Here is a 17,335-nt window from a genome sequence, read left to right as displayed (position 1 = left end):
TTGCGGGCAGCAGAAGCCATGTTTAATTTATAATAGGGGCAGTATCCGCTAACGCTGTTTTTTGCGCTGGCAGCACCGGCACTTACTGTTGCTAGGTTACGAAAACTGTCAGGCGGCACTTCCGCTTCCCTCGGTAGTGACCGTTGAGTCTGTTTTAAGTTACTCTGTATGCTTAATATTTGCTTTTATTCACGGAAATGTTACCAAGAAAAAGTAAAAACATCGGAAAGTAGTCGTTTCCCAGCGTTAGCAGCAGCTATACACCTGGAAATTGTACCCTCTAAAAAACGAAAGGATTAGCTTCTCCTCCGCCATTGTTGTTGACAAAGTTCATACGAGAAGACCCGCCCCTTCTTCATATTAATTGGTCGGCGAGGGAGAAGTGACATTGACGAGCGCAGCGTTGTTTTAAAAGACATAAAACAGCTGACTCTACGATTAGCGCTGAAAACGCTGAAGTGCATTGGTTTTATATATATATATATATAAATATATGTGGTGGTTGACAGCTGCTTTTATATCCATGTAATAATTTGCAGCTCGCACACATGCAACGTTACACGCTATTTGATCTCAAAGCTATGAATGCAATGCTAAATGATGGCTCTGTTGTGCTAGCAAGTGATATAGCCCAACAGACTCTCCAATGCTAAACAACAGCCACCAAAAATAGACAACTACAGTGGATACTCAACACTCGCTTTCATCAGTAATCACTGATGTTAACACTTACAACGGATGTATAAGATGCAGTGTGACTATTCCTATAATTGGTTTGTTAAATTGCAATAATAAGTCCTACAAAATATCCCAGCATAACGACGCCTGATTAGTGGATAAATCGTTTCAATAATAGATGACTAGTCGACTATCAAAATAGTCATTGACTGCCGCCCTACTTACTATTATGTACATAAGAACCTAAATCTCAACCCTACCACAACTAAAAAAGCGACTTATTAATCCCAGCTTGAATTATGTTTTTCTGAGTTTAGTGTTTTTTTATCCAGATCAGCTCTGCAGTGTTTGCCAGGGGAGGCTGAGGCTGCTAGAGCAGGTGTACCACAGATGTGTAACTCAGCACACAGCACAGAGGAGAGCTCTGACTCAAGCCTCCGTAGCTGCCTGATCTGAGATAAGAGATAAAATCAAAATGCACCAGACTACCTATAAAGAGACCAAGAAATCCAAACAGAACGTATAAAAATCTCATGTTTTATTTAGAAGGGTAAGAAAAAGAGGACTGAAAAGGATAGAAATGCCCCGAAAACACAACATGTCCGGTTGGTACTCACCATTTTTTAGATTTGAGCCTGGGGGGAGGGTTTCTTGGAATAAGGAAGAGCGCACGCATTGGGTGCATGTCACAAAGTGCTGCAAGAGGAGCACACATATAGATCATTAACAACATTTCAAGAAGCTGTACAAAAATACTAATAATGAGACAAAACTGGTACTCACGTGGTGCCCCTTCAGCCATTTCAATAGCTGTGATACCACAAGACCACAAATCACTCTGCAGGAAAAGACAGCACCCAGTTAGCAAAACCACAGGGAGCGGACAGGCTCAGACACATCAGCGTTTTCACAGGTGCAATGCACCTGTTTTATAATATTCAGTGAGGCTCTGTGGAACGTCTTACCCTGTAATCGTATGTAGCATCTGGGTTCTCATCGCAAGCGATGACCTCTGGGGCCATCCAATAAGGAGTCCCGATAAAGGTGTTCCTCCTCCCAACTGTCCGATCCAGCTGAGCGCTCACACCAAAGTCGACTAGAGGGAGGAAAAGGAGTGACCACACTGAGCAAGGCTTTTTTGCAGTGTGTAAAGTGGAATAAGACAGGTCTCACCTCGTGAGACAATTATGTGGTTAAAAGAAACACAAACAACCCGGAGAATTTTTTCCCCTAAGTACAGAGATATGATGGGTTAGCCAGAATGAATCGAACATTAATCCCAATCACGATTCTGTGTTCCCAAGATTCAATAAAAATGATCGACAGTGATAATGAAGTTTAAAATGCTCCGCCCGTAGAAAACTGCTGCTTATCAAATCAAGTGCTCCCTAAACTAACAGCCAGTCCCCCAGGGGGCGATGGAGAGGTTTTGGCTTAACTTTTGGGGGAGCTGGCATGTCATGTGATGAGCGCCTACCTCGGAGCGGCAGTTTAGAGTGGAAGAGTAAACAATAGAGACAGTCGGAGAAACTAAAGTCAAATGTCTGGAACAGAAGACGAAGAGCTGGTCTCCTGAAACGGCCCCTCAGCACTTGTGTGGAGGAGTTTCAGGTTTAGGGCGAGTGATGTTAAAGTAACACATTTAAATAAAAGTCTATTAAGTCACTATCTATTGTCGAATGAGGTAACACAATGGTGACTGAGCCTATGGCCCACTGATGAAAGCCTTTGCATTTGCAGTATTACAGACTGGGTGTCTTTGGCAACTTTCGCAGAAAAAATCCCAAGCGACGCCCAGTTAGTGATGTTTTTTCCATTACCCAGCAGTGGTTGGTCTGCCAGAGAGGGTAGGCGGAGCTAAGCATGAAACCTGTGTCTGCACTGCAAAGTAACAGCTAACTTGTTGAAGCAGCTAAAAAAAACAGCACAAAGTGCAGCATGATGAGTGTATGTAGGCCAAGAGGAAGAACTAGCTACTTCACGTCCTCGTCCAGCGTCACGTCAGACATCCTATACAGCTAACTCCCAAAGACACACTGAAATTACCCATGATTCACCAACTTCAGGCTAATTTTAAGTCTTAGTTTGATGCTAAATTTGAACATGAGCTGGAATGTAGCACAAAATGGAGATGAACGTGGGAGTGTGCTTTGTTTTTAAAGGAGAAAGTACCTTAAAACATTAGCACACTAAACGACCCCTCCTTTGTGTTGTGAAAAAAGAGTTAAGACGCCTATAGACTGAGATGATAACAATCAATGCATTTCACACTGAGCAAGATGACTGTGATATAGTCCTGTGTCAGTCTGGACAAAATCAATTCTTGGCCATGCCAGACTCAGACTGTGAAAAACGTCTATAAACCATGTCAACAGCTCCAATATACATTTGTTCTGCTCTGATATTTTGTAGCAAAACAATAAATAAGCTTAGGATTTAGGGCTGAAACCTGTAATGCATCTTTAAAAACACTTAACATAAGAAGAGGAAGATTTAAATGCCCTTTTTCTCATTCAGCTCTTGAATATGACTGATGGACTTCCTACATGAAGACACGACAACCCTTACCTAGCTTGACTTCAGCATTCTCAGTCAACAGGACGTTCTGGCCCTTGATGTCACGGTGGATGACGTGGTGAGCGTGTAGGTGAGCAAGACCCTGAAGGAGAGAGAGACAAACAGGACATGAGTAACAGTGGGAGAGGACAGGAGATAAGAAGAGAGGAGAGGAGATTGAGCTCACTCTAAGGATCTCTCTGGAGATGTAAGCGATCCAGTCCTCCTTCAGCTGGTTCCCCTTCGTGTTCTTCACCAGGTCTGTGATGGAACCGGCTCCACAGAACTCCATCACCAACTAAAGGAACAGGTTGTATGAAGCAATTAGAAGATACAACAAGTAGTATGAACTATAAAAGATAGTTAAAGGTCAGGGAGAGAAGATATAATATAGTAGTAGCTCCAGTAGGCCTCAACAGACAGATAGTAAGTGCTGCAACATAATCCTTGTATTTAAATGCGCCAAAGGAAAGTAAGTTAAAAAAGAAGTGCTTGTTTTTGGCACTGAAGTGTTAATCAAAGTGTCAGACAACATTTTAGAAAGGATTGACTTTTTTGTTAAAGGCTAAGATGCTTTCTTATAAGCAGAAACAGCCGTTACGTCGCTCTCTTCAAAGCCCACCAGACTCCATTGAGAAAAACAGCAATTTTACCCCGCAGAAAGCTGGGGTTGCTGTTGTATCGTTGCCTCATCTGGTTGGTTTGTTTAATATTTTTGTGTGTCTTTGGTCGTTAAACGGCTTATTTAGGATCCAAAACAACAAAAACACAAATAGTAAATCTAACAAGTTGAGGCAGTGGTAAACAAATAACTCTGGTGTTATACCAGATAAAATGACTGTTTTATTAATTGAGTTTGGTGGCTTTGAAAGCATGCTGTAATGTCTGTTTCTGGTTAAAATAAAAAACATCTTACCTTAACAAAAAGGGTTATCTATGTATGGATTATTCCAGTAATGACATATTTATAGATTAAATAAATCTTTTTAACTTTTAATTCTTGAATGTATTTGACGACTCACCCATAGCTGGTCGTCGTGTCCCGGGGGGCTCTTCTTAATGAAAGCACCGTAATAGGTGGCTATGTTTCGATGGTGGGAGTACTTCTTCAGCATATTGATCTCCAGCTTAATTTCCTCCTCTTCATCCTAGACACAAACACAGAAACACACACACTCAAGTTACAGAGCTATAAAAAGATCGTGATAAAGATCGAGTTCATCCTTCCAGTGGAAAATCTGTATGATGAAATACAATCATCACTGTGTGGGTTTGTGGAGCTTTAGTCATCGTTTGGCTTTAAATGACATTTCATTTCAATTTAAAATCAATCAACGTCCATATTTAAGGTCATAGAAAATGTGACAACGCCCTGGTGTGGTTTTATTACAGCATGGTTGGGTCTTATTCATTGTGCAGCAAGGACTCCAATTTACAACAACGCAGCATGAGTCGACTGTCTACTGGCAAATGATTCCTTTGTTTGGGGATTAATGATGCATGAGTGAGTCTCAATGCCAGTAGATGTGTACAGTAGCCATTATCGGTAATCCCTTGTAAAAAAAAAAAATATATAAATATATAAATATATATAATATATATATATATATATATATACACATGTATACATATATCAATGGTAAATCCCCCAAAGATATACATTAATATCTAGCTTAGATGATCCTTTTTTAGAGCCTGTAAGAAAGCTACGAATGACCTGATTATATACCTGCAAAAACACAGAAAATCTTGTATACTCGGTTTAGGATGAACGCTAAAGTATACCTTTAACAATCTTTGCAACCTAAAATAAACATAACTGCTAATCACAATGAAATCCCATACATACATACATGATACAATATTGAAACCATTGGAGTTTATCCAGTGTTAACAAAGCTAAACAAACAAATAAATGTAGTATCAAAGAGGGCCCCTTTTTGGTGTATAGTTTGGGGTCTTACTGGCTTGAAACAGGCTGTTATGGCTGCAATGGGCAAATTAACCTGACATTGGAAAGAATCCCTAAAGAAATGCACCTTTTAGATAAAATAAAATCATCTTCTTTACCAGAAACAGCTGTTAAAACGCTTTCCTCATAGCCACCAAACCCTGTTCACAAAAACACTAATTTTCCCTTTTGCAAGAAATGGGAGTTGCCTGTCTACTGCGACCTCAACTGGTTAGCTTGTTTGCATGACTGTGTGACTTTGGAGCTTTTAAGAGTTAGCTCAGGTCATACACAACACAATAACACAAACAGACTAATTAATCCAGGCAGCGGTGGAGCAGCAACTCCATTTCACTGCAAGGTAAAATTGCTCTTTTTGTCAATGGAGTTTGGTATCTTTGAAGAGAGTGATGTAACCGCTGTTTCTATTTTGTTCGTTTAAACGGTCATACCTTGATAATAATGGGTTATATCTGTATGCAACTATTAAACAGTTATGTTATCAAACAGCCACCAGACTCCATTGAAAAAAACGGCAATTTTTCCTTGCAAATTGAAGCTGCTGGTCTGCAGCTGCCTCGATCGGTTAGTTTGTTGGTGTTTTTGTGCGACTTTGGCGTTATAAAGGGTTAGCTCAGATTAAACACTATAATTATGTGTACCTGTGCAGTGGTCCTTTCCTTTTTGCCCTGAAAGATTACTTTGCAGCCATTACAGCCTGTTTTACATCTGCTAGCTGACCCCCAAATAATATAAAATAGGGCACAGGCCCAGAATGCACTTTGATTCATTGCATTTGCCATTAAAGACTTTGGTGCAGCCATCTATATCTTTTGGCTGTTGGATGAAGCAATCTACTGATGTCCTTTACTCATTTAGACCCCAAAATTAGTAGAAATCTGGCCCTAAATTCCCCTTTAATGCTGTGATGCCATCTCTACTGTAAATGACCTTTAGTGACCGTAAAAGCAACTAACATGTCCACTTTCACATCTTGATTAAAAGGTCACAACTAGCTGCAGTGCTAACTTCCTGCTTGCACCCAATAGCAGCTTGACGATGATTAACAGTGACTCAATAATTGAACACATGCAGGGATCCGCCTGCGTTGCTCTGTGGTTACACGGCTTCTCCTATAGGAAGTACAGTGGGAGGAGGGGGACGGAAAGAAAAGGAGGGGGTGCTTGTGCAGCGTTATCACTGCAGGCTACAATGTAAGGGGTTTGCCTCTTTGTATTTAGACTCATTCTAGTATTTGAGAAGGCTGTACAATGTTGAAATGAATAAAAAGATGCATGCACGTTACTACACTGTATCATGAGCGTGCATTATCTTTAGCAAAATGGCAGTTGGCTGTCTATGCAGGCGGCCATACTGCTGCTGCATGACTCGTTTGAGTTGACGTAAGCCTTTCACACCCCCCCTCCAACATTTCCTCCCTCCCCCATCCTCCCCCGCTCTGCTCTGCTGTGCAGCTGTTGGATTATCACACTCCCAGCAGCGAAGGCTTCACTGCCCCGAGTCAGGTGGTGAGGTGAGGGAAAGACTGACACAATCATATGGTGAAAAACAGAGAAGGAAAGAAGAAGAAGAGGAGGAGGAGGAGTGGAGCCACACAGAGGATATGAGAGGGTAAATGTGTCAATGTACAATAGACATGCATAAGAGGTTACAAATCTGTGGTACGAGGTCAGACGTATTTGTGCATCATGCTTGAAGATAAAGAGAATATAATGCAGGGTTTAAATGAGGGCTTTGGCTGACTCACTTGGTAAATATGAACCTTTGACAGTTCCGTTTTTTTGCAGTCTAGCACCACACCAAAATCCTATACCAGCTTTCAGGAGCCTAATTTTTAATCTGTAAAATGATGTTTCCCAGATGTGCTAACTTTTGCTCAGGCATTAAAACATTTCCGACAACTTTCCTGGTGTTGCACGTCATGTCAATTTCATTTTCAGCTCATTCCTTTAACCTGAAGACGGATTTATTTCAGCTTGTGTGCTAAACTTAGCAGAGGCTCAGCTCTCAGTCACTGAAGCTTCGCCAAAGAGTGTCTGAAAAAAACACGAATTTTAACACAAAACTGCGTTATTTAGTGTTTTTACCAGTTGAATGACCTGTCCGTCTGTTTTGAAGAGGAGGAAACCTGTGTGGATAATTCGTCTTTCAGAAAACCTCCAATAAATGAACACAGAAGGGATCCTAACCTGAGACAAACTGAGCAGCACTGTGAAATAAGCTAGCAGCAGCTCCGCTTGCAGCCCCTCTTGACATCCTGTGTACCCAAAAAGCATGTGAAAAATTATTGTAAAAAAGCTTTATTCAGTGTTTTAATCACCAGGTATCCTTACTCCAGATTTCCTTTAAAGAGTCCTGCAATGCTGTCACTCCTGCATTAATCAGTGTACAATGATGTATTTGCAGTTGCTGCAACGTTTGTGAACAAACTATTCCAGCCTTTACCACTGCAGCTACAGAAGAACAGAGCTTCAATCTGCACAAATTGTCCTGTCAAGTTTTTTGGATTTTTGATTTGTTTTGATTTGATTATTTTGCATGCATAGATTGTAATACCCAGCCCAAAACAAGCTTAGAGGAGCCCATTATTTAGAAACAGAGACAAGAGACCAACACAGCAATTTAGATTAAAATTGATGTTAAACAAACATTTCCTAACTCTTTAAACTAAGGACAATACAGAAGAAAATGTGACTGACTCAAAACCTATTTTTAAATTTGTAAATTTAAAGGGCCAGAGGACAATTTTCCGATCTCAACTGTGCAGCTGTAAGACCTCTGACTCCCGGTTCAGCGCCACAATTGTGCATTATTCGGATTTACTTTGGTCATTTTCATATACCATTTTCTTCAAGTCTAGCAAGTATTTGTGTTCACACTGCATGGTAAAATAATTGCAATGATTGGAAATGCCTGCAACATATCAGAACACAAAGCTTAAGTACAAAAGACCTCTATTTTTACTTCAGGGCTTTATGGCAGCGCTGAGGAGGAGTGTTTGGATTGGAGAATGTGGGTCAGAGTGATACTGGACAGCACAGTGTGCCTGTGGAAGTCCAAAACCTTGTGTTGTGTTGGCCAAATATTAATGCAATATCTGAAAGAATATCATCTCTATCTACCAAGGCACTTGTGCTTCCTTTTAATGAATCTGCATATTATTTTGTTATTTTATTCATTCATTATTTGGGCTGTAAACTGTCAGAAAATAGCTTCAAATTCCAATCAGATTGTCTAAAACTACAATTAGAACTAGGTTATATCTGTCATTTAAAACTCCAACTGAAAACAGCCTCAGTCTATATATCAAAGGTCATTGTCCATTCTGTTTGATGCCCTCAGTCACCCTGATCAATTAAAGCCCTTCCTGTAACTAAGTTATTTCGGGTAAATGCTGGAGACAAGCACGATGACTCATTTGTTATTTGTCTGCAGGTAATAAAAATCTGGCTCATGATATCTGTGCAGGACATTTACAACAGCACAGGTTAGTGTTTAACATACACACCCAATATTAGTCAGTGTTATATAAAACCTTAGCCGCCAGTCTTTTTAATAGCCAGCAGGGGGCGACTCCACTGGCTGCAAGAAGTTCAACTGTATAAAAGTCTATAGGAAAATTAGCCTACTTCTCTCTTGATTTATGACCTCAGTAATTATTTATGGTCTCATTTCAAGTCTTCTTCAATACAGCATTATGCATCTACCTTTGACTGACAGGTAGCTGCCAAGGTGACCTGTAAAGGTCCTTATTTAGCGTTTGGTTGCACTAAAAGACACTGAGCAGTCAACTGCAACTTGCCAACCAAGCTAGCCCTGGCGCTAACTGATAACTTAGCATTTGCTGACTCCTTCCCCTCTCCAGCACCTTCTTTTTCACCAAATAAGATGCCTTCAAAGGGCTCCAAAGAAACCAAGATGGCGGCAGCAAAAATGCCAAACTAGAGGCTTCAAAACTTTAGTTTGCAAAACCAATTTGTTCGCATCACTGTGGCTCCATCCACTTATTTTATACAGGCTATTTTTGCAGAGATACAAGTCCCTACATAATAGACTATTTCTCACTACTATTAAAGGCAAATAGCTATACCATATTGTGCAACATACAATAGAACAGGTTCTCCTCAATGGGGACCTACTTTATGTCACCTTCATTCAACATCTATAAGTTACTACATGTCTGCAAAACACACCTACAGCACCATCCTGTCACAGAACAGGACGTGATTAGGCAACACTCTTTCCCCCGGTTACACATGATAACAAATCAGGCAAGTGTGTCAAATCTGAGTCAACGTGACGTAGGCTGATGTGAGGAGTGGCAGCAGGCAAGTCGGGGCAGACGGTCGACCTGCTGCTGAGGGGTTATGTCGATCACAGACGAGGTGTATGTCGGGAACATGTGGCACTGAATATTGGTCAATGCGTCCGTATAAGGGGAATGATGCATTTGGGAAAATACAGACTTCTCTCCCCTTGTCTCTGTATGTGGTGCATGTGCATCCAGATGATTGCACACTCATTACTATGGCCTGTGTGGGTGGTTCTGGCCTTCACTCTGACTCTGCTTTGTGTTCCTGCATATGTGTGCATGTGCGGTTCTCTCATCTGCAGACGGGACCTCCCACAGCTGAGGGCAGCACGTTAGCCGCTAAATGACGCACTTCACTCAATAAGCATCCTGTTGCCTCTGCCCCCTCCCCCTGCTGTTTATCATAGAGGGGGCATTTTCTCTGTAAGCTCAGAAACATTCAGACGTCAGATCTAATGGAATGTCTATTAATTTAATATTAACCAGACAAGAGCAAAACATATCCAAGTGTGATGTTTGAGAGCAGATATTTTCATCTTTTTAACTCACAAACCACAATTTAGAATCTAATTGGAGGGATATAAATGAAAAAAAAACTCTTGCAACTACCTCATCACTTTCCAAGCTGTGACTAAAAGCTCAGTAAATACCTGACATGTAAGTCTCCGGAAAGACAGAAAAGACAGAATGTACCAGGCAAAGTGTGATTGTGAAACCACAAGCCAAACTGTGACTGAAATCAGGCTACATCATCTTATTAATGATGGAAAAAGCAACAACTATGGTGCTGTTGTTTCAGTAAGTTGCTTTTAATTGTTAGCCTTCCAACACTGCCCTTATTGACACTGTTCGGCCTTACCTCTGTGACGTCCATGACTTTGATGGCAGCCAGCTGTCCAGTCTTGACATGACGTCCCTGAGAGGGGAGAAAAACAAAGAGGTGAGCGTCATTCACACTTTACTTATTAACAGATTATATTATTATAATGCAACTACGGAAGCCTTAAGTGGACATGCATCCGTAAATTGTATTTACTCTGTTTTCCCGTGATAAGGAATCATTTCCGGTTGTTTTCTCACAACTTATTTATCTCGTTATCTCGAGATAACACAACAGGCTGGTCACTGTGATATTACAGACCAGGACATGCCATGCTGCCATTTCCCCCACTAATGAGGGAAGTTAAACCTGTTTGTATATTTGTTGGGGATATGAGGTATGATCATCTGATGTTACAGTGGTGCAGCGTTGTTATCTCGAGATAAAGAGAAATCTAAGTCAAAATCTCGAGAAAACAAACAGAAATGACTCGTTATCACTGGAATACTGAGTAAATAAAGTGTATGGATGCATGTCCGCTTAGGGCTACCGTACAAACAACTGTCAATGAAGCGTTTCTCTATAGAGGTTCCTTTTTACTGCGTATTTCAAACATGGATCACAGCGTTTCTTTGACAAGTGTGAGTAGAATCATTTTTTGGCTTTTGCCTTTATAAATTAAAAAAAAAAATCTTATTAATTACAGGCCTTGTAATGAATTAATCGCATATATCAATGATTTCTGTCAGAAGCACCACATCACATGTATTTCTAGAACTTTAATAGTACTCTCTTCTTCACCTTATTAAGTTTTAATTCACAATCTACTTTAAGGGAGCTGAAAGTTTGATACTGAGCGCACAGCTGCACGTGGATTGTTTACATTGAGTAATAGAACAGTGTATCATTCTGTTTGGAGAGAGAGCGCACAATGTCAGCGATGCGGAGCGGACCCGTTTTGCCGTTAGAAGTAAACTGGTCCCGCTGTTGTTTAATTGGTTGCCACGATTTCACGTGTGATTGACACCATGTGACTCCTGTCACTGTTTACGTGCTCGTCCTCAACGAAGAGAGGATGAAAGACTGTTAATTTGGAGCGGACATCTCCGCTGAGTCGTTTAATTGCAACTTCAGGACACATCACAGAAATAAGAAGCGGACTGCAGCTGCAAAATGTATGTAGCGGAAACACAGAAGGTGTAATACCCCTCCTAAATGTAGCGTGTTGACAGGGAAGCGTTCAGACCCAGGAAGACACACTTATAGATGCCAATTGTCTCCTCCTGACAGTATCCTCCTGTCAGTCTCTTTTCTGCTGCGTCACCGTCTGACGTCACAAACGCACCGGAGACAGGGTTAGTAAACAGTGAAGATGTTACGGTGGTAAGGTCTTAGATCTATTGCTCATTCAGTCTGTTTATCAAACTCAGCGCTGTCAAGTGTGGAATGATGTTCGAGCACTGCTCGGACGGAGACGGGCGGAATTTGTAGCTGCAGAATTGCAGTTATAAGATGCAGAAGTTACAGACGGAGCATAGCATAGCGCTGGGAAGGGGCGGAGCTTAGCGTGTTGACACGGGTTTTGTGTTGCCTTCAGTGCCGATCGGAGCTGAGACGATAATTACCCGGGTCTACTGCAGAGTCATTTGACCCGGGTCTGAATGCAGATTTTAATCTTTCCCACTAAGAAAAAAAGCTGAGTGTTAGCGGAAAGCAGCTTAAGAGAAAAGGAACAAATATATATTTAGCGCCTTTAATTTTGCATCAACCTTGCGCCTGTGAGCATTGTGGCCATTGTGTTCTATGATATGTTTATGGACGGGATGCATTTGTTGGACGATACAAAACAATAGATAGATTAATTGAAATATGAATTATTGGTAGTTAATTGTATTAATTGCAGAATGTAAATAACACTTATTTTACATATCTACTGTTGTCAACGTATACGTGACATAGCAATCAATCAGCTGAAGTCAATCGTTTAAAGGTTCCCATCCTTATATTACACTCTGAAACCAGAAGTATCCCACGCTATAAGTAAACCTACTATATACAGTACATACCACAGATGAGCATATTATTCCCAAGCTATACCGCCCCAACATTCCCAGACTCCTTTGCTCTCCTAACACCCTCCTGCCACTCCTTACATAAACAAAGGACCGAAATAGAGGCCTCTACATCCCCTCCCTCCCTCGCTCCTCACCCCCTGGAGGAGATAAAACATGGGACATTTTTGGGAGTGGGTATTCCCCCTCTGACTCTTTAGGACAACACTGCAGTGATAGCGCTGCCGCTGCCGCTGCTGCTGTGTCTGCACTGGTCACTGCAGCAACTGTGTCAGGGACATCAATACACTGCATGGCTGCAAAGGGGAGGACACACATAAAATGCACACTCACACACACATTTAAACACGCCCCCCAACAGCAGCACCATCATCTCAGCCAGTGCATTCCATAGTCAATTGAAACTGTATGGATTATGACAATAAAAGCCATGCAGGCTTAGGGGCCCTCTCTCTTTTCACCGGGCAGGAGAGGGGGGGATGAGAGAGACACTTTACAATGCCTTTAATCCTCTCCACTTTGATCCCAGGGGTCGCCAACACAAAAACAACACTGGAGCTGACATTACGGCTGTCAGCTCCCAGTGTGCTAGCTGCTACCGCTGATGGCTGATGTGGCCGGCTGCTCTGGGTTCACTGGTCACAGATGTTACAAAGAGGAAGTCAGTTGTCGACTAACCCTTACGCCTCACCCTATAACTTAAGTGCAATTAGAAAATTAACTAATTAATTAAAGAAAGAAAATTCTTCGCCTCAATAATCATTTGCAGCCATTCAATGAAATCTCTTGTTTTTGTCTTTGTTTTCTATTAACTATGAATTATTGAGCTGAACCAATTAATTACTAACTTAATTATCTGAACAGGAAATTGATTGTGATATTCCTTCTGTCATAGGTTACATCGTCTGGCTTTACACAATCTTCCTCCAACAACAGGAAGCTAAGATCTTGCTAATTTCCACAAGCTTCTGCAGACTTACTTGGTCTGGTTCAAGCTAGGGAACTTTGAATAGATATTGATGTAAAACAGACATTACCAAGATAGTGCCGACATTATTTCCTGCTTTTTTAAGCCCCTTTCACACATGCTCTGCACTCCTGAAAATGTCCAGACATTGCCCGGCGGGTTGGCGATGGTGCTAAACCATTAAAAACATCTGAGGTTGAAGAAGAAGGATCATTTACAAGAGGACAGCAAAGATGTCTGCAAACTGGAGAGATGAAGAGATTCAGGAGCTTCTGGCTGTGAGAGACAACGATTAAATGGTTTGCCAGTTGCTGGAACCGCAGCGCACCGACTGTCCACCTGTCCGACAGGGAAAATCTCCCGCTGTGAGGGACGTGTGTGCAAGAGTCTGGCAAAGTTCAGGAGCAGACTGTCTTAAAACTTCCTGGAAATTCTCAGGAGTGCTTTAGAGATACAAGAGGGCTGACACAGTGTTATCTGTATATACAGTATATGTTACAAATTGGCCTACATGCTGGCCAATGTGCCTCTATATGATAACTTCCATTTTTTTAACACAATAGTGCAGAAAAAGATGCTTGAGTATATTTTAAAAAGCCCAGGGATCATTTGTCCTGCAGAGCGCCCTCTGCATTATTGTTTAAAATACTGTGACAGCATGTCGTCGCCTATATGGAGGCAATGTTTCACAAGGGACTGGAGAGCTATGGAATATTAAATAAGTCCTCTGTGCTCACGACATCTGAACATTTCTTACCCTCAGGTCTGCATTATCAGGGAATCCACTTCATTAAAAACTTTTTAAGTTGCGTGTGTGTTTCTGCGAGAGAGCGTGCATTAGAACGAGCGTGCATAATGGAGAGCTTCTTGTCGGTCTCCAGCTGTTTTTCAAAAATTATCTTTAATTCTTTTTATTTTTTGCATTTTATGCCTTTATTGACAGAGAGCAGTGGATAGTGTCAGAAACAGAGGAAGAGAGAGTGGGGGGCGACACGCGGAAAAGGGCCGAGGAGAGGCGGGAGTTGAACCCGGGGGCCGCCACATCGAGGACTGTAGCTTCTGAATATGGTCGCCGATGTAAACGCTGAGCTAAACCAGCGCCCGTGATCTTTAATTCTTATAGGTTAACGATTAATGACCATTAATGAGGGTCGGTTATCGGTCAGAAAAAACTCGTTTAACCGAGTACTCGTTTGCTCCCCTCCTGTGGATGAGTCCGGGGAAATCAAATGTGCTATCATTGTGACATGGCTGCTTGTGGCTGCTGTGGTTGCTGTTGAGCAAAAACTACATCGCCTCTCTTCCAAACATTAAATTTACTGTTTATAAACTCTCACATATTAATATTTGCTATTTTAAGTTAATTGAGATTAAACAAGTACATTGGTTATGATAAAAGCATATTAGATATAGTTTATTACTATACAACTAATCAAGTGGACATTTTAGTCTAGCAAGGGAACCTACTAGTCCACTAAAGAGCTGCCGTATTCAACCATCGAAACTGGTTCTCTATGCAACAAGGAGTCTCGTTTTCATGAATGGATTGCGTATTGTAAACATAACGCTGCTGCATGAATCACCGTTTTGTTTGTAGCTACAAATCCCAAACAGAAAGTCGACTCTGACTCATTGCTACAACTTTTGTCTTATGACGGAAAATAGTGTTTGTTGAAGCCAACACCAGGTGTAAACACTGCAGGTTACATGCTGTAACATTTTGATGTCCGTATCATGAGTGACTGGTTTCTCTTCCTTGGTCTTGTTCAATAACAATGCCACAAATCCTGCGTCTTGGCGCTAACAAACCACAGCTGCTAATTCTTAAATTAACTACAGATATGTGTGCAAACAGCGGAACAAAAACGTCTGTTTACATTGATTAGATTCAAGATTTAAAGGGCTTAAAGGATTCCTTCACACTGACTCTGATGAATATACGATCGGATAAACCCAAATGTTTCTCAGTCTCTGGGTGGAGAGCGGGTTATCTCGACCACATCATTACTGCATTCTAAACCACAAAACAACTGGGTTATGCAACATTAGCATATGAGTAATGAGATGCCTGGATGAAGCACAACTTTCCTGACTTGCTTTTTACTTCATCCCTGCATTGTCTTTGAAATACGGAAAAACACATAAAACACAAACAAGCAGGCTCTCTTCATGTGGCTGAAACTAGGGGATGTTTAGGCATTTTAGCATTACAAAAAATTAAATGAATGATAAGTGATGTGTAAAACAGCTGTAGCTGGAAATGTAGTTCTGTCTGCTTTGTCTAAAAACCTTCATATAAAGGATTTTTCAGGCCTTTGACTTGCTGACACCATTTGTGATGAGCTAAAATAAGCTGAATGTTCCCATTCCCAAAAGATTAAATCAGCCAATCAATAATCAACTGATGATAACAGTTCTTGCCCCCTGGTTGGGTGTCTTCAAACAGGCACTGGTTGGTCACAGGAGAGCTACAATGCCCCCTTGCAGCAGCCAGCGGGGCGTGTCTGCGGAGGGGTTATCTGAGGCACCGAGCTATCACTCAGCCCTCCCCGGCCTCCATCTCCTCTCCTCCCGTCGCAGCTCCTCTTAAGCGTGGCCAGATGTGCTGCTGGCCTCTCTCCAGCTCGGCACTAAACCACTGACTGACTTATAGCCTTGAAAGCAGAGACATTAAGTTAAAATCTACCCTAAAAACAAAACGCGCTGTTCTACGAGGGCTCGATTAACAACGTTGTGGAGGAGGAATCTCACTCAACGCTAGAAACATGATAAGCAAGGCCCAAAAAGGCTGCTCTATTAAAAGGAATGCTGGCTGATGAGGTCATGAAATGAGTGTAAGATCACAGGCGTGTATTAAAGGGTAGTTGTGGTATTTTTAAACCTGGGTCCTATTTTAACATAGTTTGGGGTCTGAATGACTAATAGGTAGAAAAGTTTTGGTATTGTTTCAGCCAGCAGCTACGAGGCGGTAATGATTGCAATGTTGTCTTTGCAGGCAAATGTGCCCAATCAAAGTATACCCACTAATAAAAACTTACAATGAGCGTGTCAGTGGCGAAAAACATGCACTAATAACATGACAAAAAGGATCCCGAAGGATTGTTATGGGAAGATCCTGTATCTTAAATCAGAAACATCTGTTTTATCTCTCTCTTCAAAGCCACCAAACTCCATTGACAAAAACACAAATTTAATCTTGCAGATCCATGAAGTCGCTGGTCTACCGCTGCCTCAAATGGTTTGTGTGTCTCTGTTATTGTGTTCTTCCTAAATTCACACAAACCGTTAAAATTAAAAAGTTGAACATAAATACAAACAAACAAACTCATTTATCAAGGCAGCGGTAGACCAGTAACTGCCATAATATGAGGTAAAATTACCGTTTTTGTCAATAGAGTCTGGTGGCTTTGGGGAGAGAGATGAAAATGCTGTTTTCTGAGGGGATTTTTGTTTTGTAAAATAGACTTTAAAGTCCCATATAACATTAAGTAAAATTGTTAATTGTTTATAATTACATGAAAACACATCGATGTGTTTCCTTACATTGACAGCAGAGCAAAAAGAGCTGGAATCATGTTTTGAGTGGAGTGCATTTTCATTTTGTAATACCACAATATAATACAGATACCGCCAACAGGAAAATAAATACCGGGATATAAATTATAGGTCATATCGCCCATCCCAAGGTCTAAATGACTTGAATGAAAAAGCTTTTGTATTGCTTCAGCTTGTAGATGTGAACAGGCTGTAATGGCTGCAATATAATCCTCGCGGGCAAATGCACCAGATCAAAGTACACTAGGTTCTTGTTTTTGCCACGGACAGGCTCAGATTTTATTGGTGAGTGTCTGACAACATCAAGGAAAGGATCTCTACAACTACTATAACCTTTTTGTTATAGTAAGACTCCCTTTTTTTAAACCAGAAATAGCTGTTACATCTCTCTTTTCAACCCTAC

At 41.2% G+C, this 17,335-nt stretch overlaps 1 protein-coding gene across 10 annotated transcripts in view; it reads right to left on the bottom strand.

Annotated features, from left to right (window-relative positions):
- LOC138603576 (mitogen-activated protein kinase kinase kinase kinase 4-like) overlaps positions 1-17,335 on the bottom strand; it is a 48,749-nt gene that overhangs the window by 22,046 nt on the left and 9,368 nt on the right. For all 10 annotated transcript variants that reach the window (XM_069675432.1, XM_069675427.1, XM_069675428.1 and 7 more), the window contains exons 3-9: positions 10,378-10,434; positions 4,257-4,382; positions 3,422-3,532; positions 3,247-3,337; positions 1,644-1,774; positions 1,462-1,516; positions 1,296-1,374 (exon numbers count right to left, since the gene is read on the bottom strand). In XM_069675432.1, coding sequence (XP_069531533.1) covers positions 1,296-1,374; positions 1,462-1,516; positions 1,644-1,774; positions 3,247-3,337; positions 3,422-3,532; positions 4,257-4,382; positions 10,378-10,434 — 650 coding nt within the window. The remainder of the gene's footprint in view (positions 1-1,295; positions 1,375-1,461; positions 1,517-1,643; positions 1,775-3,246; positions 3,338-3,421; positions 3,533-4,256; positions 4,383-10,377; positions 10,435-17,335) is intronic.

This window comes from Semicossyphus pulcher, unplaced genomic scaffold (genome assembly GCF_022749685.1).
Source record: "Semicossyphus pulcher isolate SPU_LCO1_2020_fin unplaced genomic scaffold, fSemPul1.0.p SCAF_24, whole genome shotgun sequence".
NCBI classification, from domain to species: Eukaryota; Metazoa; Chordata; class Actinopteri; order Labriformes; family Labridae; genus Semicossyphus; species Semicossyphus pulcher.
The sequence above is the reverse complement of the archived record's forward strand: the minus strand, read 5'-3'. Positions and strand labels throughout refer to the sequence as shown.